General features: G+C 38.6%; 1 protein-coding gene across 4 annotated transcripts in view; it reads left to right on the top strand.

Annotated features, from left to right (window-relative positions):
• Positions 1-25,152, top strand: part of SYT1 (synaptotagmin 1) — a 341,927-nt gene extending 316,775 nt beyond the window's left edge. For all 4 annotated transcript variants that reach the window (XM_053942708.1, XM_053942709.1, XM_053942706.1 and 1 more), the window contains 2 exons: positions 17,386-17,519; positions 22,030-25,152. In XM_053942708.1, the coding sequence (XP_053798683.1) occupies positions 17,386-17,519; positions 22,030-22,236 (341 nt within the window). In that variant the 3' untranslated portion in view covers positions 22,237-25,152. The remainder of the gene's footprint in view (positions 1-17,385; positions 17,520-22,029) is intronic.
• The last annotated feature ends 586 nt before the right edge of the window (positions 25,153-25,738 follow it).

Raw genomic sequence — 25,738 nt, 5'->3', positions numbered from 1 at the left:
TATGTCCATTCCCTTTGCTTGCCACCCTTCTTTCACACTTGCCTGAGTTCAGAGGTTGATTTTTCAACGACACTAAAGCAAAATAGACAAGCAGCATCTGAGAATTATGTGGCACAGTTATTTTTCTGTGGAAACTGCAGGGAGAGTTTTTTGTGTCCAGCACTTCAAAATTATATTTTTGTCTGATTAGTCTTCTAAATTGCTTTATTTTCTCTCCAGGAGGAAACCTAAATAATACTGGAGAAAAGAGCTTTCTATTGCACGTAGAGCTGGAAGATGACTATAGAAAATTTAGTGATAAATCTCCCAACAGTAAAAACAATGTAATACAGATTGCAGTAGCTAGAAAAATATTTACCAAAATGGTGGCAACCTGAGTGAGTTCATGCTGACCTGACAGAGTCAACCAGTACAGTTCTGGTTAGTTTTCCATGTCTATTCTGATGTTTTCCTCAGTTCAGTATGTGAGTGATCCAGGGAGGACACTGTGACATTTCTGAAGACTTTATTTTCATTGATTCTGATTTCACTCAGTTCTGAAAATTCCTTGGGAAAAATGTCAAGCAAAACTACAAGTAAAAGCCCTTCTCAATTATGCTTTTATAGCTTTTATCACTGCAAGTTGACAATGGTTGCAATGGGAAATAATACATAAGGAAAAGGTCACAAGCAGCTCAGTTACAGAGCATGCTGTTTGTAAAAAGGAGATAGTACTGATATTGCCAATCCTAGGTTCCCAGATTTTTGTTCTTGACTTAAAAATAAATATACTTTAATTATATTTATTCAATAAATTACTTTGGATTCAATGCTTTCAGACTTTTATTTCTAGCCATAAGAGTTAGAGAAGGTGGGTTTTTTTGTTTTTTTTTTTAATGCAAGCTGCAAATCCCTGATGGTAACATAACGCTTAGAAACTAAGGCTTCAAGAAATATACTCAGTATCTCAGGGATGGTGATAAAATCACAAGAGCTGGCAGCAGTGAATATTCTTAAAGTTTACATGCAATGATTTTGCAGTATCACTTCTCAACTTACAGACTACCTCCAGGAGCTGATTGCTGACTTGACTATCAATCAATGCCAGAATTCTTCAGTGGGTTACCTCTGGTCAGTAAATAGACTGATGCCTTTGAATAAGGTCAAGATTCTGATCCATACGGAAAGAGAAGATGGATGCAAAACAAACCTAACCCCAGGAATCATATTCAAGTAGAAAGGTTTTAAAAATAGATTCTTATGCACACACACACATACACATATATATATATTTTTAAAAGTTTCAAATTTATGAGTATAGCATTTATATGATTGCTATGCAGAGATCTTGGCACCTAGTTTGGGGCAGTACTCTAGCATTAAATATCAGCCTTTACCTCTGACTTTACAGTTTGCTTATGCCATGGTGCATGAACAAGAGGCTGTAAGGAGAAAAGAATTCTGCCTGCGTTTTGCTGGAAACTCATAACATTAAGATCAGCTGCATCTTGGATGAACAGCCTCAGGACAAAACACTAAGTCTCACTCTCACTGAAGTAACAATTCCTTTAAATTGCCTTTCCCTTCTGATAGATACACTTTTTTTTTTTTTTAATGAAAGACCTTACTGAATACGTTTTATATAAAAGACCTTTTATTGAAGGAAGCTAAAACTCTTCCAAAGCTGGTGTATAAGGTGATTAAGAACATCCAAAAAAGTTTGGACTGTTGTGGCAGTGCTGTAGAAAATAGGTTGTCATTCAATGTGCCCCCAACAATTTTTCCCTAAAATGTGTTAGGTTTCTGGATAATAATAACAACCTTTTATTGAGGGTAGGCTGCTTTCCTTCACTCAGGAGATGAGTCATTCTTCAAAGCAAAGAAGTTTTAGCTAAAAGTTTCTAAGGTTCCTAATACTGTATTCTGGCCTAGTCAATAACTGCAAATGATAAAAGGTTTTCTCTCAGCCTTTGTGTTCTCTGGCTGCATTGGAAACTGAACGAAGATATATGAGATGACACAGCAGGCTTTTTAATCCTTTAGAAATGGTTGGCAAAGTCACTTCTTTACTTACAAAAAGTAAAACATATGAAGCTGGAGTATAGGGGTTTGGGGTTTTTTTTAAGTATGTGTCAATTCTTTTTGTAATCGACTGTATTTTCACAGTCAGGGGTTGGGTGAAGGACAGTACATTAACATACTGAGATATGTTTATGGCAAGTTCAAAAGTTTATGAAAAAAAGTGCTGATAATTCAAGGAGAAACAGGAAAATAAAGAGCCTTTGAAAAGTTTCTGTGGGTTTTGCTTAGAGCCCTGCCTGGAATTTGCTATGGTTAGAATGACTGGGATGCTAGGAAAAATAAATCTGAAACAATGCAGAGCACTGCATAACATGTTGTAGGCAAATTTATATAAGAGTACTCACTTTAGAGCTTGAAAGGCACACTAAGCCATTCTTTTGTGAAAATATAATTGAGATACCAAATGTGTAACAGTAAGGCTCATAGTTTATCTTCTATCTGGTTTGAGGAAAAGTTGATTGACAGAAATTTTAGCAGTATGAAAGCTCTATTTTTCACACCTTTTCACTGTTTTTCTGTGCAACCTGCAACTTCTCCTATAAAGGCGTTACTCCTTAGGCACAATTTCTTAATTGAACTTCTCTATAGATGAGCAATACCTATGGCAAAATACATGGTAACTGTCTTGCAAAGGAAAATCTAGTGAACTTAATTCAAAATGTGATCTCAGTTAAATACTGCACCCTGTTTGTCTCCTTTCAATTGGTAGCACAGATACCAATTTTAAACCATAACTTGAAATGGAAGCAAACAGGGCTTCATACCCCAGCATTCTCTATTCCCCTTAAATTTCTGTCCAGCACACCAGCATTTCTTATCAGACACAAATGTAACTGAGAAAATGGGATGTAACCTCCTTCTTGACTCCAAATTAAAAATAAATTAAAAAAAAAAAAAAAAAAAAAAAAAGAACTGAAATTAGCAGTAAAGTGATTGTAGGCTGAATTATCCAATTCCATCCTCTGGGTGCCACCACATTGCCTTTTAGTGAATCAGTCTGAATTTAGATTCAGCCAGAGGGCTTTGCCAGGCCCCAGAGTTCAGTTTCCACGCTTCTACTGGAGATAAATGTTTACTGGTGTGACACCCTATGAATATTTATTGTCTTATACCACCGGCTGATGTCATGACCCGTGAGCTTCTGCTTTACCTTCTTTGATTTTGAATGTGAATAGAAGTATCTTGGTGCATCTTCAGCTGTATTATACACAGTTTTTATTTGCTAATGTTGATATAGTTTGTGGATATTTGAATAGTTAAGATAGGCTTTCAGAAAAACATCACACTAGGACCTGACAACAGCATTCAACCACAGCATCTTATCAAGAAAGGAGAAAATATAACAATTAAATCAATATGCTAGAGGATGAGCACTATATAACTAGGAAGCTGCAGCTTTATCCTTGTCTCAAAAGCTGTAGAAAGCCATGGGTACCATTTTATTTCTGCATTCCCTCAGCCACTGCTTATTTTTACAGGCTGGTTGACAGAATCCTACTGATTTTCTTCCCCTGAACAAATACAAGACAATACATGCAATCTTCTTTTTTTATTGTTAGCCTACCACATTTCCTCTCAAAAGAGTTGGTAATATTTCCATGGGCAAAATATTATTTCTGCCACTATTTGTACAGCGCTTTGCATTAAGATCTGTGTGGAGACCACCCCATTTATTTTGGTTGGGTGAGAGAAGGGTTGCCATGGTAGCCTAATGGCTGATGATTAGAAAAATGTTTGTATGTAAGTTTCCTACCCATTGCAACCGAAGACAACAATCACAAGTGACATGCAAGGTTACCAAGGCTGAAATGCTGGTGTTGCTTAACACCAGTTAACAATGGCTTAACAATGTATCCATCTTGTTACATTTTCTTACTCTTCAGACTGTTTTCTTTCTGTGAAATAATGTACTAAGAACAAATCTTCTGTGGATTTCAAAATAGAAACCCAAACTTACCTATACCATGGTTTTGTTAAGCCTCCTAACCTGCAGTGGAGTGTGTACTTGTGCAGCATGAGAGGAGGTGGGATGGGTGTGCCTTGGACTGCTGAGGAGCAGGAGGGGATATGGCACATCAGCCTTTATGTGGGGCTGGCATGTGGGTACAGGCACAGCAGTCCTTCCTCTTTTTTGGGATGGCATCTGAAGTGCCTGCATCTTGTGAGCATCCACCATCTCACAGCATCTGCAATGCAGAGAATAGAGACAGAGATCTTTTCATAGGACAGTTCATCGTGCTGAGTTTGGATTCCATGGCGTGCAAAGTAAGACTTTCACACCTTTTACAGGCTATGTAATGGCATGCCTTGCAGATCTGGCCCTCACTCACACACAGCAGGTACAAAATCTATAGATTTCAATCACACCTACATGGAACTGCATCCCTTTGCCAATGCCATAATAGATTAGTTACCTTATAGACCCTCTCTAATAAGGAATGCTCAGTATAGATCCATGCACATATACAAAGTGTAATAGCAAGTCCTCTGTTCTGCCTCTAGAAAGAGCTGAATCATTAACAAACTTTGTATTTCAGGTGAGATTTTCTGTTGAGACTACAACAAGGCTGATCACAAGTGGAAGAGTGACTGGTCTGTGATTAGGGGAAATCTTGGTGGAAGGATCAGACTGGCTGTAAAGCAAAATTTATGTCAAGAGCAATTTAAATTCCACTGCAGTCTAATGCTGTCTTTCCAGACAAAAAGAATATGTTAAAAACATTTGAAGCGGATCACTGATATGTGTCTTGGGATTATTTCACTCTGCAGCAATAAAGAAATGTAGGGAACAGGGTGTGCTCATATCTGTAAATCTGGTTTGGACCTACACTTTATTAAGAAGCATGATAAAAGTAGAAAGGAATCAGTCACTCCTACTGCTAAGGATTTGGTTTTTAATTATTATTTACTTTGTTTCCTCAATCGCTTCGCTTTACTCATTTGGCTGGGAGGCAAACGCGTTCCCTGCTGATTTATCTCTGCTCAGCCGGAGGCTTTTGCTACTTGGTTGGATTCCTAATATGGTAGCGACAGCAGATTTTGTCTGACTTCCAGAGGGCTCCTCTCAGCTTCTGGAATGCAGCAGGGAAAGAGTCCTGCAGAGGCCAACAAAGACAGTTGTTGCATTAATACTAATAAGGACCAGAAAATAGGCTTCCCCACATGTGCTGAATTTCCTGCTTTTACTACTATCTAAATCACCTCTTTTCCCTTACTTCATGGTAAAGGCTACAGATTGTTTCCCATTACTCAGCTGAATGGACTTTGTTGGTCACAACAGAAGGCCTGCTTTTCATAAAGTTTAGAATATACCTACTATATCAAAATAAAGTTTTTTATTTTAGTGTATGGCTCGAGAGCATGCTGTCACAGTAGCAATGGATTAATTATAGGACAGAAGAATAATATGTTATGAGAATTGAAAAAAAATGAGGATTTCCTAGATTTTATTTCATTTTTCTCACCTATTTGATTTAACACTTAGCTTTTCAGTGGTTTGAAATACCCACTGTTAATAAACTGATTTTTTTTTACCTTTAATAAAAGTTCTTCTGGTAATAGTCTTATTACCAAATTTATAAATGGCCTCTGTTGGTGACATACCAAAATCCAAAGGATTAAATTCCTCTACCAAGCAGGGTCTCTAAAAGGTTAATGTGGAGTTGGAAATTAATTTCATTCCAAATACAGAACAATAGGGTGCAGTGACAGGACTTTGTGGTAAGTATTTGTTAAAGCTAAATCCTCGCTAAGCCCTGCAATTGTTTTCTTTTGTGCTAATGGCAAGCTAACCAGAGGCACTCCCTCTCTCTCCCCCTTTCTCTCCTTTTCTCCTAAAAGTATCAGAAAAGCAGGTTTATTGTTTGCTGAATGGGGCTTTTTTTAAAAAACTTAAAATCTCAGTTCTCCTTAGTACATTCTTTTCAACATTTGTGAACTTCATTTTTAACAGGAGAATGTTTTATCTATCTGAAACCTACAAATTTAATATCACTGCTTGCTGATTACTATTTGTGGCATATACAGTAAACAGAAAGAGTTTAAATTATTTCTTATTGCTGCTGAGTGAATGTCTTGACTGTCTTTGTTCACAAGCAAAAAAAAAAAAGCCTATTGTCACCTAGATACTGACTAATGCAGAGAAATGTTCAATAGGAGTTTCCATAGGAAAGCTGAAGCCTGGGATTCCAGGGGAATTGATTGCTTCATCTTCATACAAGTGATTTTTAACAGGAGCTAGGTGCCTTTGAAAACAGACCTATCTACAAATACTTGATACTTCTGCAAATCTATTCTATAACTTTGGTGAGTGCAGCTTGAAGAGAGTACTGTTTTGTGGGCTTAGTTTTACTGAAATAATTTCTATTCTCTGTTTTATACAATGAGTACTACCATGGCTTGGAAGCAGTGTCATCCGCTTTTCCTTTACTATGGTTTCTATTTATTCATTACAAATAAAAACAGCAGTTTCCCTCATCTAGCATCCTCCTCCTCATCTAGTAACCACAAAGACTCAGGCTTGTCTTTTCAAGTACTGCACTTTTCAATTCTGAAGAGCCAAAGGGCTTCAGAAATTCATATATGCTTTTTGGATTCCTGGGTTATTTGATTTTGTTACAGATCATGATCCACTGACTAGACTGCGTCAAGATCTTGTTCAATGGAGTAGCAGGCAGAAATATGCTGAGCTGCCCAGATTCAATCTGGTTTGTCAGCAAGGCACACTCCACCACTTTTGTACCAAATTGGCTATCTGCTGGAGAAATCTGTAGCAGGTATCTGAGCTGAAAACAATCATGTACCCTTGGATTTCTGAAAGGTTGTGTCACGTTTGACTGACTTTTAAACTAAAGTGGTGTAGAGTCCATGGTGAACACGTCAGTCAAATATTTATTTGTGCCATTAACTGACTGGGGCAATATGAAGAAGAATTTGGGGCATGAGCTATTAGTCATGTTATAAATACTTCTATCTTTCACCTAATGGCACCATTTTTCAAGTTGTCTGTCCTCTTGTCTTATAGCAGGACTAATGTTCTCAGCAGCAGAGTGTTCCTAATGCAGATGTTGTTGGCCTTGAGCGCTTGTTCTTTTCCTTGAATCTTAGCTCTTAAATAACTCCTCCTTTTGTTCTTTCTTGTAACTTGTCTGGAGTTAAAAAACAAAGTAAGCAGTTTGTTCTCCCAAGGACTTCAGCATTTCCATGACTCTTCAGTAAACATAAACTCAATGTTACTCTTATCTAAGTAAAAATTTGCCTTAAGTTTCAGGTCACTGCTTCTCATTTTGTGTAATCAACAGGAATGTGAGCAGGCATGCAGCCTCCCAGCCTTTCCTCTGCAAGTACTCAAGTTAAAAATCTGACCTTCAGGCTTCTAAAACCTGGGAGGTGTGGGGATTCTAAAAAATAGGTTTTCATTCAGCTGTCATGTTCGAAAAACAGACGTAATTTATCTGAACTCAGTTGAAATTGCTGATAAATTTAACCTACCTTGTAATTTTTCATTATGGGATTAAGACAAAGATATTGCCCATCCCAATAAAATCTGGTTTTGAGCTCTTTTTTCTTACTGTGGTTCAATTTAATCCAAAACAAAACCGGTTTTTGCAATATTGGGAAACATAATCCAGAATAGCCCTTTCCACTCCCTGAGCAGATGCAGTTCTTGCCCTGCAGTGTTCCAGGAGTCTTCTCACTGTCAGGAAGCCCATGAGCTAAGCTTGTCCTTAGCCATGGCTCTGAGCAGGGAATAGGAAAAGGTTTCTTGTGGCCTCTATGTTAAAAGAGGTTCAAAAAACTAACTGTATTGTGTATTGCCTTAGGTTTCAGATATGGGATGGGTGGTCTGTGTGTTGAGGCAGTAAAGAGTTCGATCCCCTAAGTCATGCTAAAATTAGGTGCCAGAAATAGCCTATATGAATTGCCAAAATCCCACTTAACAGACACTGGATGTGTTGGGAGGCAGGAATAGGAGGGGAAAGAGAGCTGTTGACTGTTTTCTCCAAATAATTCTGAATGCATGTTTTGTAGGCTAAAAGCAAGACTACATTAATGTATCTTCTTCATTCCATTTATGGTTTTTTCCTTGAAGCTCAAATCCAACAGAAAAATAATGAAAACAAAATGAGAACTAGGATTTATATAAACTCTACAGGTAGAAAAAGTACTGAGTATTATTTCAAGTTGAGACTGAGGACTGGATGCTGATGAAATCCTTTTATACATGTAGCCACTGATAAATGAAATGTAGTTTGAAAGTCTTTATACGCTCTTAAAATAAATATCAATCTTGATAAAGCATAACTATGGTTGGTTTCTCAGTTGTGAAGAGTTCAGATCAGGCTGCTTTGCCAGTAGACATTGATGCTGTAACACAATTTTTTCCTATGTCTTCTTTACTGCAGCATTCCTGCAGTATTAGTTCTGTGCTATTTCTAGTTTAATCATCAGAATAAAAAAAAAAAAAAAAGACATGTCTCCTTCACACTGTCTGGGACTGAAAGCTTACCCAGATGAGAGAAGCTGTTTACAAAGTGGCAGGGCTAGATTTTTATTAAAAGCATCAGAATTATTTTGTGGTATAATGGCTTGCATTTTTCTAGTGACTCATTTGTATGAGCTAAGGTAATCGGGTGTTTCCTACCCTTTCCATCATAGGTAGATAAAACTCCCTGCTGCTTTGCTTTTCTATTTTTTCTATCCTCTCCTTCTCCTTCCAACTCACCTAGTGTTGTTTCGGCCTGTGAGAGTATGGATGGAATGCAGGCACATAACTGGGTTTGCTGCATTTGAAGAAAATTTTAATGGTTAAATAATATGATAGTTAGAGGTTTTGACCTGAGACAGCCTTTATAACTGACTTTGCCTGGTTTTGACTGTGTTGCTTCTAACCCTCTGTAGAAGAGTACAGATTACCCTTTAGCAGGGTATATTCACTCTTTCCATATAAAGACAATCACAACACAATAGTGCCATACTGACATTCAGTCAAGCCATAAAACCTTTCTGTGGCAATGTTGACTTGGAAAGTTGGGACTACAAATGTATATTCTTGCTACAGGTAATTGCTAATACACTAGTTAGACCAATTTTTGTTTGTAACAGACTTTGTGTTTCAGAGTTGAGGAATTCCTTGGAGTGAATACTGACACTCACTCTGATGTGCTTTTCTTTATTACCCAGTAATACTGGAATGCCTATCTGTTCTCAGAAAAGTTTGAGGTTATGACTTATTTTGCCTCACAGCTGTAAGATTTGGGGCTTGGGGTCTTTGTGATGGGTGGGGTTCTGGGAGCAGGGAAATAATGAAAACAGGCCTCCACTCAGCAGTATGTGCCTCAGTGAAGTGGGACAGCTCTGCCCCCAGACCAGCCCAGCTCTCGAGGGCTTCAAGGCACTCACAGTCTGGTGCAGAACATCATTATGTACTCAAGCTCCTGTTGTTTTCAGCTAAGACAAGAACTGCGTCCTAACTTGTGTTATTTGGGATGTTCTGTAATCTGTGCTTCTGATTCTCTCTTCACTCTTGTGTATTCCCCCTTCCCTCCTCCCCAGTTCACTTGAGGACAGTCTTTTGAATCTCTCTAAGCCTCTATGTATTATCTTCTGGTATTTTCACTGCCATCAATTTAATTTTTTTTTTCTCTACATCATCAAAAGGCATTACCTCGATTCTAACTCAGCAGTCTGCTGGAATTTGCTGCCTGATGTATTGCCAGCTTGCTTTGGTTCCAGTCTGGATTCCTGTCCTGAAGAGTCTGCCTGCATCAGCAGCTCAAATTAATACCTTCCCACTATTTGATATAAATACCTACTTCATCTTAGCTGCTGTTGTACTCTTCCTACTTGTATACAAGCATGGTATTGCCATATGCATTTTTATCTCTTTATTTGTTATCTATCATCTCTTCTCCACGATGTTAAAATTTTGCAATGCCATGCTTCTCTCCCCCTCCTTGCTTCATTGAAGCTTTCTCCCTTTTTGGTGCAAGTACAGGGGAACAAGGTTTACTGCTTTGATATATGTAGTTTCCATGTAATCATATTTACAAAGTGCTTGGTTGAGTAGCTTTGCTTTTCCAAAAGAGTATTCTGTGTTTACCCATAGCCAAAACTCAAGGTGCATTTTCCTGTTGGTTCAACCCACTTTTGTTGCACTTTATAAAACTATTTGTTTTGCCTGTGTGTAACTGTGTTGAAATGAACTCCTTGGATACAAGAGACAGATCAGCTGTCCTTTCTCTGGCAGCAAACTTAATCATAAGCTCATAAGCACTAATTTATGCTGATTTTAAATAAGAGTTTTGGCTTTTCTTTTTTTTTCTTCTTTTTTTTTCTCCCGTTTTCTGCTACTTTCCCCATCTGGCACTGTAACATTTGTTGTTATGTTCCAATTGAAAGCAATGTGGGTAGAATTGCACACTCAAGAGCTGGCTGAATAGCCCTTAGGCCACTGTGAACATTTCTCTTTCCACTGTCAGCTCTACATGTTCAGCAACCTCAGTTTGGGACTCTTGGGTGAGGGAATCATTGGCTGGCTGACAATTTTACAGCACCTCCTTCTTCCCAAAACTCCCTGATTCTCTGAATTCAGCATTGCAATCACAACTTGATGTTCTTATAACTGCACACTAGTGAAGAGTTGTTATTTTGAGACTGCTTTGCTACACTCTCCATTTAACTCTCTTCATTCTAGGGAGGCTGTTGTTACTTTTATAAATACCAACCCCTTCTTCCCCACTATAAATGGATGCCTGGACTCCATTATTCCTATGAGAATCTGTCTCATGTTATTGAATATGAAATTTAAAATGTTTTCATTTATAAATCACACAGTTTTACAGCATCTTTTTTTAAAGATGCTGGTGGAAATACGTAAACCAAAGTCACCTAACTTGTTACACTGTGACATATGAGCCCAAAGGAGCCTGATGGGCATGGGCTCTGTGTGTGTGTGCACTGGGTCTGGAGCATCTGTCCGTGGCACAGACAGACACCGGCAAATTGATAGGAGCTTTTTAGGATTAAACTGTTCACAGCTCTCATGGCCATTCTGACAGCCCATCTAGACTGCATGCAGCTTCTCAACCCCATCCACGGCCAGTACCCTGGCTGGTGTTGGGAGAGTCTCCACCACTCAATCCTCAGCACCCTTAGTAAAATGGATTTTCAAATGTGTTTTGCTGGGGTCAGGACTGGCATAGACACTGCACAGGAACCTACAGCAAATACCTTTTGCTACTCACCTCTCATCTCAAGTCCTAGCTACTGCTAAAGAGTTGCCCATAACGTCAAGTAATCTGCAGCCTGGTGGAGTCATGGAAAGTGTGATGAGAGTAACAAAATATCAGCATTAGCTGAAGATTGGAGATTATGTAGCAAATCAACATTTTAAAAAAGCCATATTTTTAAGGAAATCTGAATTTAAAAAACCTTACAAACCATATAGTTTATACCAAGAGAACTGTTTCCAATGTGAGAATGTTTTCCAATATTTCTCTTGGGACATCAGTTGCTCCTTAAAAATAATGTCTTAACTTTAATTTGTTCATTTGTGGAGGAAGGTAGAAGGCCCAAAAGCTTATGTCAGTGAATAGTAACTATAATTTTTATGCAGTCTAGAAGGTACTTGTGCTTCTTCTTAGTCATTGTACCATATATTGTTTTTTCTCCCTCTGGCTTTCCTTCCCATTCAAAGCTTTCCATTAATATGAAAAAATACTAGCTGAGAAAATCAGTATCACTCTAAACTCATTATTTCAGAGATTTTTTTTTTTTTATCCACTCTCATCCAAACATGAATGAAAATAAGAGAAAAATTCAGGGGGAATTACCCATGGCCTGGATGCCACAGGTATCATGTCCCTCTCCCTCAGGAAGAAGGGTTTATATGCCCACAGAGGGAGCATGTCCCATGGTTCTTGGAAAAAATCAGCAAATCTGTGGGAACTCCCAGCAAAGGTCTTCCTGTTTTGCTTTGCTCTTAGAGCCCTGCTACTTTCCACAGCCCAGCTCTGGCCTGTGCTGCTGTTTCTCTCCAGAGGCACACAGGTATTGCCAGTGCTGCTGGCCTCCATCCCAGATACAGTCTCCATAGAAAATAAGTTTGTTTGTTGTATTAAATGGCTGTTCTCCCCACTGCCTGCCCAGAGAACTTCACCTGAAGCATGTTTGCAAAGAAGGGGAACAGGTTAAGTGTGCAGTATTGACCCTGCTCCAGCTCTGGTCTAAGCCCCTGGCTCGGTCTTTCCTAGGCTTTCCACCATGCTGCTGTTGCAGGATGAGAGTGGCTCTTTAGCCTGGAACTAACAATGCACCCTGTATGTCACCTCTGTCCTAGCTGCATTTGCACAGCTGTTTGTAAAGCTGCATTTCCAAACCTCATTTTCTTTACTTCTTGAATCAATTTCCAAGCTCTTCATGAATTCATTCTGCTTCCTGGAATGGAAACTCCACTGTCTGCTGACACTTTTGCTCTAAATGTCAGTGATGTTGAGCTTTGGCATGGATTGCGCATAAATTTTCTTCTGATGGGAAAAAACACGTGCTAATGGGCACCCAGTTATCCTGAACATTTTGAAGACAAAAATACAGCTGGAGGCAGTTCTGGCACAGTAGTTCTTCACCATTTCTACATTTTAGTTGAGAACATTTTATTACAGTGTTTTGTCATATGAAACTATTCAGGTGTATCTATGACTAGTTTGTTCTGGCTCATGTTTTTTTCTGTTAATCATGTTAGGCTTTCTCAAGGCTTGTAGAAGGTTTTTTCTGATCTCTCTGCACAGACCTGCATGGGATTTTTTTTCTTTAATCCATTAAGCTTCCCCTGCCCACAGCCTCAGGACTGTAACTACACACACAGTCAATTTCAGTGTTATCCCTGTGGCATTTTTCAAATTTATCAAATTCTAGATGCTTTACTTTTCATATTCTGATTAGATTGCAGAAGCCTTAATTTTATTTTTAGAAGATGGACGCTGTCCTTCTGTTTGCATTCAGAATAAGCCATTGTAGTAAGACCATTCCAAGCTGACTATGTTGTTGATACTTTTTTCTGAAGATCCATAGAAACGGAAATTTGTGTGCTGAATTCTCTCCTACCTATGTGGAAAATGATTTTTCATTAGCTACTTGCCCCTCTAACATCTTTTCATCTTAAAAACCCTTGAAAAACAAGGGTTCTCAAGCTCTGCCGTTACCTGACATATTGTCTTTTGCCACAATTTTCTTCTGTAGAGTTGTAGTACTTTTTCCCTTTAAAGTTTTCTCTTGTAAAATCTCTTAACCAACTAAGTGCATGTTGTCTACAACATATCCATAACTAATCATTATTTTAAGAGAGTTCCAGTTGTGTGTGTGTGTGTATATATATATATATATATAAATATCTATATATCTATGCCTCGTGGTCCAGATTACTGTAGAAATCTTGGTATTATATACCATGGCAATTACTTATTAAATAATGTGTTGGCATCTTACTGCAAACTTCAGGAAAACAAAATGTGTCAGCTGGTCCTCTCCATGCTTTAAAAGCAGTTCAACTAGCCTCCATTGAGACATTACTGTGAGATCCACAATGTACAATTAGTTGTGAACTGTACATCATTTTAGCATTCCTGGGTAGACTGTTAATGAGGGAATAAATAGCACAATTTTATTTAGTCCCACACACTGGTTAAAATGGATTATTAAGCAAGGGACACAAAGCTATTCTGTCTCCTTCAGCAGAGTGGGTGCAACATCTTTTCTTACAGATGGATGGGTGTGATCCATCCACAGATACCTGTGAATGTAATGTGATTCTATAACCCTGTTTACTTGAAAGGAATCAAACTGGCTAAAAATATTGTGATGTTTATCCATGGAGAGAAATTAATATTCTGGGGTGCAATCTATTTAACTAAAGATAGATACTTACTCTGGAATCAGATAACTATCCAGGGTACATAAAAAGAAATACTTATTTTCATTGGCATTGCCCTTTATGACCAAGCTAGGTATTTAACAGGCAATTTATCATTGCAGGGCTGTAATATCAGTTCTGTCATCCTTACTAGTCTCAGTTCTTCAGTGAGACTATTTACATGTTAAAGTATTACTCAGAATGACTAATGGGGCCAGCACTGAGGTTATGTTGCAAGTAGAGAGGAAAGACATTTCCATTAGAACTAAACCTTATCTCACAAAAATCACTGGAGACTGGCACTTCCCAGAAGTTCTGCTTTCTCTTGATTATCATCCCTTCTTCCACTAATTGATTCCAAGCAGTTCATCTTCTGTTACTTAGTGGAAGAGAATTTATCTTTTTCAGAGATTTATTCATGAAGTCACAAGAAAGTCTGTGCTTAGGTATCAGGTTTTTTGTATAGAGTGCAAGCAAATAGATTACTGGGGAGTTGAGGGAGTTAACGTTGTGGAACATGGGAGAATGTAACTGAAGATAGTGCAGTGGTGGAGGGGCTCCTATATGGACATAGAAGAATGAGGAGAGGGTAGAATTAGTTAGGATCAGGATACTTCAAAAACAAGGAAGTGGATATATCATCTAAGGAGGATAAACTCGGCCAAAATCTCTAAGGGTCCACTTACTTGAACTGGACACCCTGTTCTGATTTTAAATGTTTGTGATGAGTAAACTTGTATAATACTTTCCTGTGAGACAAGAAAAGAAGGAACATGGTTTCAGTTAAGTTCTGTTTGGATTAGCATGACAATTCTACCCTCACATGAAAGAAAATTGGATTATTTTATTGTGTTATGCCCCATTCTGTGCTCCATTTGGTACCTCTGCCACTCAGTTCTGCACTACGGTGGCACCACTGGGTCCTTCCTACTAAACAAATGGCATTTGAGCCTAACTCAACTCCCCAGACTGACAAACAGAAGAAACTGATCAGGACATGAAAAGGAAACCACAGAAATGTGTCTTGTGGGTCTTATCCCATGGCTGTGAGTTGTCTAGGTCAGGTTTTGTTCTAATACAAGCATGAAGACAGAAACTATAGAAAGTCAGTAGAAGCAAATAATTAAAGTGAATATACTCACAGATGTAGAAGCATTCATGTACATTGATTTCTAGTTTAAAAATATTCTTCTCCAAAATATGGATTTTGTTATCAATATAGGAATATTTCTGCATCCCTTTATAAATCTTACTGTACAGTTCCTTAAGGACATATGAATAATCATCAAACCTGTGTATATTGTCTGTGCAAAGGCAAAGAATTGGCTTATATCACTTCCATTTATTTTAATAAATTATTCCGTTCTAATACCCATAATAATAATATATTACTGTACTGTTTAGCCTTCCAGTCTAGTGACTCAAATTATATTTTTACAGCATCTTACCTCATTCTCATTTCTTAACACTTTACCACTGACTCATTGACTACTAAACTTTCTTAGTATGTATTAGGTATACCTAAACCATCATTTTGAAGTTAGCACAGTTTGCATTCTGCATGGACCATCAGGGAAAATGATGGCTTTTCTCAAGTACCAGCTAATGTTGATTAGTCCAGAAGCAGTCCAGATTCACCTCCTTTCCATCTTCAAAACCCTGTGTGCAGTGATGTTGAACTCAGTATTAAAAAAGAAATAGACCTCTGTTGGCTTTTTGCTAGCATTTTCCTCTTCACATGATACTCCTTAATTCATAAATTGTGTAGCCACATGGAACCCTTACTATCCCATCTTACCTGAAGCATAAACCTACCCCAATTTAATTTTTGTTTGAACTTTGATTCTTTTGAGGCAGGAGTCTTAACCCTCTGTAACAGAGTTCACCGCTGGAGAAGCTACTCCAGCTGTTTCCATCTTACTTCTAAAATATGTCTAAAATAGGCCTATTCCTAAGTTAGAATTTCCCTAATTCCTTCTCACAGCCATTGGATCTTTTGATACCCTTGACTGCTGTCTTGAATCTATTACCAAAATGAGGTTTCTTTCATAGGAACTGTAGACTGTGGTCAAGTGACTGCAGTAGCTTAACTGTCCTGAACACTCAGGTCTTCCAGAGAAAGGCATATTTTGACTGTAGAAGAGTGCAATTACTCTTCCAAAAATTAATTTCATTGCAGAATCATAAAGCATGGTTTGCTGATATTAAGTGCAGTGTTCATTTGTCCTTATTCTGTAGCCCCAGCCTTTTCTCAGGAGGGAAAGGAGAAGCTCTCTCCTTTGATAGTTTGCATTATTCAGGCTCCCTTAGTTATGCTGCAGGTGACTTACATCTGGCAGGCATTTTATATAGCTCCGACCAGCTCATGCAAGGGAAGCTTGCCTTGATCTACATCACAGTTCAGCTGCCTAAAGCCAGAGAGGTACCTACCCAAATTTTGGTGACAGTACCATACAGGCTGTTGAAAAGTATGAGCTTGAGATGCCTCAAATGTTGCTTTGTGGTAAGCCTAAACAGTAAAATAGTTTAACTCAGTGAGGGTACTTCCAATTACCAGCTCCATGGAAGAATGTTAATCCACTCTCCAGACAGCCACATGGCTCTTGTAATGTCACAGTGCTATTCTTTTAAGCAGGCGAAGCTTCCATTGAAATTACCATCACCAAGATACCTCATCAGTGCTGTAATGTGCAGGAAAGTTTTGCTCACACAAGGAACACCTGATTAGGTACCAAATGAGTTCCATTCCTTTGCCACCAGAAGCTGTTTGAAATGACAGTGGGAATTCAATAGAGAATGGCAAAGCCAGTCTGTAATTTATACCAGCTCCGTGGCCCCCATGGACTCTGGCTGTGTGCAGCACTGAGGCAGAGGGCTGGTATTGAAGGGACAGAGCCCTTTCCTGCCAAGCAGTGCTGGACCCTGCTGGACCCTGTCAGTCACAGCTCACCAGGGAGGTCAGAGGACAGGAGAGCCACAGCGCAGCACCTGGCCAAGGAGTGATGGGAATAGTTGCCAGGTGGTTGTAGAGCATAGGGCCATGCCAGCTCTGTACCTGCTGTGTGCATTTGGCAGCACTCACAGGTCTTGGGAAAATCACCCCACAAACCATTGCTAAGAAATGCTTGCAGGATGGTTAATAAGCTGTGGAACAAAGTTAGGTGGAATTTACTCCATCCTCATGATGTTAAGGAGATAAGGCAATAAATATTTTGTACCTTTTCCCATCAAGAATACTTCACAATCATACAGGAGTTTTTCTATAGTAGAAATTAAGAACTTCTTTAGATACGAGCTGTGAATGTTGTCTGGTTTTGTTTTTTTTTTTAATCTACTCCTACATCTATGGGATTAAAATTTGTAGAAAACACATTAAACTCTCCTCCTTAGCTCTACCTCTTCTCTTGAATGCTTAGATCCCTATGTGAAGATCCATCTGATGCAGAATGGTAAGAGGCTGAAGAAGAAAAAGACTACAATTAAAAAGAACACTCTGAATCCCTACTACAATGAGTCTTTCAGCTTTGAAGTACCATTCGAGCAAATTCAGGTAATGTCAAACAGTATTTTGTCTTTCCTCTGTATTCTATTTCTCAGCCCTTATAAATATTTAACAGGAATCGTGTTAATTATCACATGTGTATGCCTTCATTAGCACCTAGGTGCCAGCCCTGTGCTACATTAGATGAGTGTGACTGCTTCAAGAGGGAAATGATGAAATGTGAAGTACTTAGGAAGATTTGATTCATCAGTGAGAAATGGATAACTGACATTTTCTGTTAACAGAAATGGATTTGGGGAAAAAAAATCCACAGGGAGATAGGGAAGGATTGTGCCAGCAAAAAAAAGTGTACAGATAAAAGAAAAGCCATATATAACCTATTTCCCTAAATTATTTAAAATAATAAATTGGCATTATCAGATAAATTTGTGTTCCTTATGCATTTATTTATTTGCCCGGTTTTTTGAAAGAACTGCAGCACCCCTTTAAAGTACAACACCTAATTCATACACAACTTTTTTTCAATTATCCAGTACACTTTGAAAACTTTTTCAGTGAAAAGGCATTTGAGAATCTCAGGGGTCAGTACTACAGTACCTGTTCTCTTAGTGCCTCAGGAGAGCTACAGCAGTTGTCCAGATGTTTCTCCCAGAGCTCATTACCTAAAATAAAGGGTTTCAGAAGTCAGCACAGTGAGATGGAAGTCACCCACAGTAGCAGTGGGAAATACCAGGACAAAGCATTTTCAGGGACTCAGTTGCCTATCTTTGAGCTACTGGGAGGCAAACCATCTCTCATGGGAGAGAATAAACTTCTTTTAATGTTAACTGTCTTTTATCTGAAGAGAGAAGTTTTTTTTTAACCATCTCAGAAAGCATATGGGAAAAGAACTGCATGTAGGCTTCCCACCTGACCATGGAGCCCCAGCACTATGGAGATGTTAAGCAATAAAACAGCTTTTCTGGGTGGAGCTGAGTGGGGAAAGGGTCCTTTCAGGGGCCTCCCGGTTTAAATAACCATCATTTAAAACATCTGGGAATATATCCTTTTGTGGATTGTAAGAGCCGTCATGGTATAAATTAGATGCCATGCTTTTAAACTTGTAGTTTGAAAGTTTTAATGTGTTTAAATTGCTTGGACAAAACTTGGAGCTCCCTCTTCATTAGATGAGAGCATGGTATGGGTTTTCACATTGTGTATCTTGGATTTTGATAGCAACTTGGGCTGGAGAGAAGCCCAGGAGCCAAGGCCTACCTTTCAAGTAGCTTGAATTTTATTGACTTGGTACTAACAAAGTTATTAAAACTAGACAAGGTGAAGCGTGGGCACAGTGACTTGGATGCATGACTAGTCCATTTAGAATTTCTTTGTGCCCTACTGCATGTACAGGTGTCTGTGGATTCTAGGAATCAAAAAGTGGGAAATTCAGTGGGGGCTAATTTCTTTTGATTTTAATGAAAGCTGGTCTGTGTGCTTGTCAAAGATTTCACAACAAGGATCAAAGACCCAGAGGCAAAAAGAGATGAATCAAATCAAGTGGCAGTTTAGGCAGTGAGTGTCTTGATTTACACATAGGGATAGGACTGAGGAGCTGGAATGGTTACCTCTAAATTACCCTATCAAAGCTTTGGCATGGCATGGCACATTTTTTGTACTTGACCATTTTGCCTTCTAATTCAAAGTAATTTTTTGAGGTGCATGTAGTTGATTTTAAAAGTATTGTGCTTTAGAGGTTTAAATTTTTGCCTTTCTTTTTTTTTTAAATAAGTTTATTAGAATTACCTTTTAGCTATCTACCCCACTATATAGCTCTGATTTTAAATCTGCAATTATGGACTTCGGTCATTTGCCAATGTATTTTGAGTTAGTTATAAAAGACTACATTTAGTCTACTCCATGATGGATTAGAAAAACTAATTTTAAATGTTATTTAGACTTACTATGGTAGGAATCATTGTGACCTGTGCTATTCATATAAAAGTCATTAAGCAAACATTCACTGTCAAAAAATAATAATTATATGAGTTTCTTGATTGTTGGAGAATAAAGAGTGGTCATGGAGGGAAAGCAGGTCAATAGCAGTACATCTGTGTAATTTTAAAGGAGCCAAATGTTAACATTTTCAAGAATTTTACAGTGACTATTGGTTCTGGCTCTTAAGAGAAAGAAAGTGATGTCTTCAAGAGTAATGGGAGAGCACCACCGGGAAGTCAAATCCTGTTGCTATTGGCAGATCAGGCACGTGTTTTGCCATATGCAAAACAGACAGCCTTTGTAAGCAGGGGTGTCTACAGGCCCTCTCAGTCCAAAGGGCTTAATCACACCATGGAAACTGCTAATCCAAGTGTTTATTAGGAGAGGCAGTTCTTTCTACTAGCACCTCTTGGGTTTTGCCATGCAGCTGCTCCTTTAATATGTGGTACAAAGGCAAAGGGATGCTCACATTTCTCTGTAGGTTTAGTCCAGAGATCAGGAGGGGAGAATGATCTCCAAGTTAATTATCTGAGCTGGCTGTTCTTTACATCTTTGTAGAGCAAGGAAAAGGATCCTTCATTTACAGTGCTCATTTTTGTCTTATGATTAACATTTTAAAAAATATATAGTAATAACTATCCCCAAGCTTCTAGGTACAGCAAGCAAGCATTTTTTTGTAGTGCAAAAAAATAATCTCATGCTTACTTTTTATATCTGTGAGTGTACCATGTATCTAAAATATAAATGTTCATTTGGGGAGGTACCATTAAAAGTGAGTATATTGCAAACAGCAACACTGAAATGTAATTCTGGCATCTATAAATACTTGCGTCAGAATATTGCCTTTTATCGTGAGTGCTCTGGGGTGGGAAAATCTTGAGTTTGATATATACTTTTGTCATCAGCAACTATATAAATACTTAAGTGCCTGCTGGAATCATCTCTGGCTCAGTGAACTGTACAATCCTGTAAGGAAATGGACTTCATAAAATAAACCTCAAGACCCTGGTCTTACTGCTTTGTGGATATTCTCAGCTCAGAGACAAAGAGAAAGGTTTTCTAACCAGGCAAGAGCCTGGGAAACAGTTGGGAAAGAATGTAAATAATTCTCTAATCTATCTTGTTATTCACATTGTTTATAGATATGCTCTGCCACTGTGCGTCATTCACTGCACACCAATGGTGTGACATGTTTTTACTCTAAGACCAATGAAATTAGTCTTCTCGATGTTCTCTATATATAGAGCGGTATATTTGAAATAAATCAGAGCTCATTTTCTTTGCCTTCTGATCTGAAGTTCTCTGTTTCCCATCCTGCTCGACAGCGACACTGCTTCTAGAAGATAATCCTATTACAAGCCCTGAAATTAATCATTCCAGTAAGAGGTCCAGATTGTAGATATATTTAAAGCTTTAAATTTAAAAACCTAATTCTAGAGAATAGAGGATTTTTCTGGAAATGTGTTTCAGGGCGTTTCTTCCTTCTATTCAGGAAGCTGACACTGGAATCAGGAAAATAACTGTATGCTCATCATTAAAAATAAAGCTCTATAAGGAGAAGTGTTTATAGTTTCGTAAAATAAGAATGAAAGTCTCAAGTGCTGTTGCGACAGAACACCACTCCACGAAAGGAATAGCTGTTTATGCTCTTCTGACAAATATTAAAGACCTGAAAGAGAGGAATTGTGTGTATGTGCACACAACTACAAACATAAATGCCTGGCTCAAACACCTCCCAGTGTGCCCCAGCCTAAATGGATGGAAAATTGTCTATGAGCTGTGACAGATGGACTCACACAGACCATGTGGGACCTGTTTAACCCTGTTCTCCAGAGGTCACCATTCCTACAGAAGTGGTACTCCAGCATCAGCTCAGTCATAGGTTGTGCCAGTGTGTCAGAGCCCTGAAACACCAGGGGTTGATACATCCATTCCAACTCCCTTAAGCAACCAGCCTGTTTTCTAGATTTCTCTGTAAATACACAGAATATACACAGTATACATAAGTGCTTGTACATGCACACAAGTGCACACTCATGTGCATAGAGATGAGAACACACTTTTGTGTGTCTGTGTGTGTGTGTGCACATGTATAGTAACCATAAAGGCTATCTTCTGAATTTATCTGAAAATACCTGACTAGCATACTGGATGGATGGGTCAGATTTGCTAAGAAGTAGAATACAGAATACAGCATTGCAAACATAGAGCCATTTCTGAACTTTAGTTGTTAACTTATTTATTTAAAAAATAAGAGTGTGTAAAATTGCACAACTTTTGAATTAACTTAAGGTGTAGTAGTTGTAGTAGTAAGTTCTTAATCTGTTAAAGGAAAAACAATCAGCCTCGACTTCCATATGAAGCTACTTAATGCAAGGGGGCCAAGTTTCAAGCTAACAGGGAGGTTGTAAACCTGTTTTTATTTGGAAGGCCCACAAGATGCAAAAACAAAAGTTTGAATTTGCTCCTCATTAGGATAATCTACTCCAGCTGTCACACACGTCCCCCTTCGTGACTTCTCTATGGCTGGCTGTCCCCACATTCATATTGTCATGCTCACTGCTCTTTCTCTGTTTCATTACAGAAAGTACAAATTGTTGTGACTGTTTTGGACTATGACAAGATTGGCAAGAACGATGCCATCGGGAAAGTCTTTGTGGGCTACAACAGCACCGGCGCGGAGCTGCGGCACTGGTCAGACATGCTGGCCAACCCCCGGCGGCCCATTGCACAGTGGCACACCCTACAGCCCGAGGAGGAGGTAGATGCCATGCTGGCAGTCAAGAAGTAAATTAAATTAAGTTAAATTAAATTAAATTAAATTATGAAGAAGAAAAAGAAAAAGACGAAGAAGCCTTTCTGCATTTGCCCACATAGTGCTCTTTAGCCAGTATCTGTAAATACCTCAGTAATATGGGTCCTTTCATTTCCAGCCATGTGTTCCTGACACAGATCAGTTGTACTTTAAAATTCCCATTTTAATTTGCACAAACTTAAATGTAGAGAGCCTTTTAAAGGCGCTTCATTTCACCACTGCCCGCCCCAGATCTACTCTTCTTTTAAGCAATATGATGTGTAGATAGAGCATGACAGAAATTATTTATTGTATCACACAGTTGTATATATACATCAGTATGCTGAGAATTTATTTCTAGTTTGTGTATTTGTATGTTGTAAGCGTTTCCTAATCTGTGTATATCTAGATGTTTTTAATAAGATGTTCTATTTTAAATTATGTAAATTGACTGAGATATAGGAGAGCTGATACTATATTATAGGGTAACTATTGTATCGTCTGCATTCCAGAAAAAAAAATATCCAACTTGTAAGGCACTAGTAGTGTTACACTTACATCTTAAAGGACAACTTAAATCTGAGCTTTCAACTGCACCATCCTAATAGCACATTTCACGTCCACAGTGAATCTTAGAGGGGCAAATCCAATTGGGTAGACTTCTTTCACAGGCAACTTAGCATGATCTGAGCAGTTCCATGGCTGACCTCATGGAGATGTAGCCAGAAGCCAGGATATAATTTTTTTGTATATATTCCAAAGCAAACACATAACAGACTGAAGACTGAAATGGCTTTAGATTCAAAGTTGAGGAAGCAGTTCCACAGGAGGCAACAATTTCATCTAACATACGAAGACAGATCACTGCAGAAGTGCAGGGAAGGGGAAGAGGGAAATGCAGCTGTAGTAAAATGCTGCCATGAAAACAAGAGTAGCTCTCCATTATCACCTTTATACAAAATTTGCATACTGTGAATTCCATCCACGATTTCACATTATAATTATGAGTTTGCACATTAGACTTTGTAACAAAATATTTTATGATACTAACTCAGATTAGAAGGAATGCAGAATATTTTTTAGACACAGCCGTGTGAGTTTATTATACAAAATAGTTTCGTGGTAAACAGACAGTATTGTAATCCCATCAGAAGATGACAAAGTTTAGCCATAGTTCTAAATGCACTTCAAAGTAAGCCAAAAGAGAACAGCTAGTGACCTTTTATATACTCTTTATACTTAAGTTTTAATTTGTCCTTTAAAAAAAAGTGAAAACAAAGAACAAGTTCTAGAAAACTGAAGCAACCTCTTCTGTATACTAGATGCTCGTTTCAGGAGGAGTTTTTAAATGTTTTAAATGTTATTATGTAGTAAATGGCACTATTATGAAGCTATTAGTCATTCCATAAGAGTCTTGAAAGACTGCTCTGTGTATCACTGTGACTGCCGTGTGTGCTTAGAAATGTAGTTTTCTCAGTGGATAGCAATCAATTTATTCCGTAGTGATATTGTAATAATACTGCCATTCCCTTCTACTGCACTGCCGAAGGAACGCATAGCACAAGCAGTTCCAGTTGTTACGGACCAATGTAGAACTGGAAAGCTATGCAGGGGACAAGGATGCTCTAGTGAATGGGTTGACCACACAGCATTTTGTCAAGCCCTGTGCAATACTCTACATTTCCAAGCCCCCTTGCCCTGCTGCTTTCCCGTAAAGTCATCTTACAGCTCCCCAGCATGGCACCTCCGCTGTACCATCTCATCAAGTCATTCAGGGCATCACCTCTAGCTCATGTACTGTCCTTGGAGGCCCCTCACTTATCTTTCCAAGCTGTGAATATATTTATAATGTTTTGAAGAGTTCATTATTTTCAGCAATGCAAATTACCCTAGAAATGTGGAAATGCTATTGCTTTTGGAGAGAGGCATGAGAATTAACCATTAATGTTCTTATCAATCTTCTGTGTCTAACAAAGATGAATGTAGTTGGAGAACTGTGCACTGCGAACTAAATTCCACAGCCTCCCTCAAGGCTCTGCTTCTGGGAGAGGTGTGACAGTCTCAGAGGTCAGTGCAGGGATGGCCAAGCATCTCTGTTTTTCAGTACTTTGAGGGTAAAAGCAGCAGTTAAGTACTGGGAGGAGAGTAAAAGCCTGTATCTCTCCCCACCTCCAAAAGTGAGAATAGCAAGACCCATTTTGTTTCTTTTTTACATGAAACATAGAAAAAACACAAGCGAGACATTTTCTGACAGAAACAGGCACATACATGCAAAGCATCAAGCTGGAATATCTTAAAATCTTATCCTTAAGGACCAAACCCCACCAAAGAGAAGAAATAGACAGTCAGCTTTCCAGCCTAGGAGCTTCATGGTCTCCAGCTTTCAGTTACTCATTCAGGATAGCTGCAGGTTCCAAGTGCCAGGACTGACTTACTGTGTTAAGCTATTCTTAATGCTTTCTCTTCCTACACTGCCAGACTGAACGTCACCCTAGAATTGGTTTGTAAGGTACAAAGATTCTCAGAGACTGAACCTGCCATGTGACCAAGATGACATTTTTCATCCTCAAAGAAGCCACATGTACCTTTCTGACAAAGCTGTGTGAAGTATTAGAATCTGATGCTGTAGAAAGATCCTAGTTGCCTTTGTGTATATTTACTGCCTGCTTGAGTGTTTCTCTGTGTGGGTTTTCTCTGTATCTTGTAGAAATGTTTGGGGTGTTTTATCCTGCCATATCGCTCGTGGCCCGCGAGCTGACAACTTTAGCCGTATTTTACCTTCATTTTTGATGAGGTGGTTTATATTTTGTTTCACTTTGTGTAGTGAATCCCCACAGTAGAGTTTTCCAGTTGTCGTTAAAATAACATACATATTACACAGATATTCAATAAAAATGTTTTATTTCCTGTTGATGTTCTGGCATTTCTCTTTTGATCTAAAATTTTGAAAAGACAATTCACTCCAGGATTTTCACACAATCACATACTTTCAAGTGTCACAAGTGAAATAGCACAGCACGTTTTGAGGGGCTGTGAAAAGCTGCTTTCATCAGTAAGACAGTCACAGCCAGCAGCGCTACAGTAGATGAATTCTCCACCTCTGTTGCAGATGAAGCACTATTACCTTGTTTACCCAGGAGCCTGATTATTTGCCTCAAAAAACATCATCCTCTATCAAAACATGACCTTGACAGAAACTCACAAGTAGTTGCCTACACATCAGTATTCTTCCAGACAATTGTGCTAAACCTGGGGTTTAAGTTTTTCTTCAGAGAGAGATGGTATATTTTAACCTACATCCAAGTGCTACTTCTAAGATGACCATAAAATTAAACCTCTTGTAGACAAAAGATCATTAAATAAGTGCTTAAACTATGGGGGAAAGAGACAGCAGGAAGAAGGTATTGCAGGTTCTATATGCACCATTTTTGCAGCTGTTAAGAATCCCAAGAAGACATCTTTGTCATCAAAACCAGTTCTTTCAACAGAGTAATTAGTT

The sequence above is a fragment of the Vidua chalybeata genome, chromosome 5 (assembly GCF_026979565.1).
Source record: "Vidua chalybeata isolate OUT-0048 chromosome 5, bVidCha1 merged haplotype, whole genome shotgun sequence".
Taxonomy (NCBI): domain Eukaryota; kingdom Metazoa; phylum Chordata; class Aves; order Passeriformes; family Viduidae; genus Vidua; species Vidua chalybeata.
Note: the sequence above shows the minus strand (reverse complement) of the source record. Positions and strands in the feature narration are given on the sequence as shown.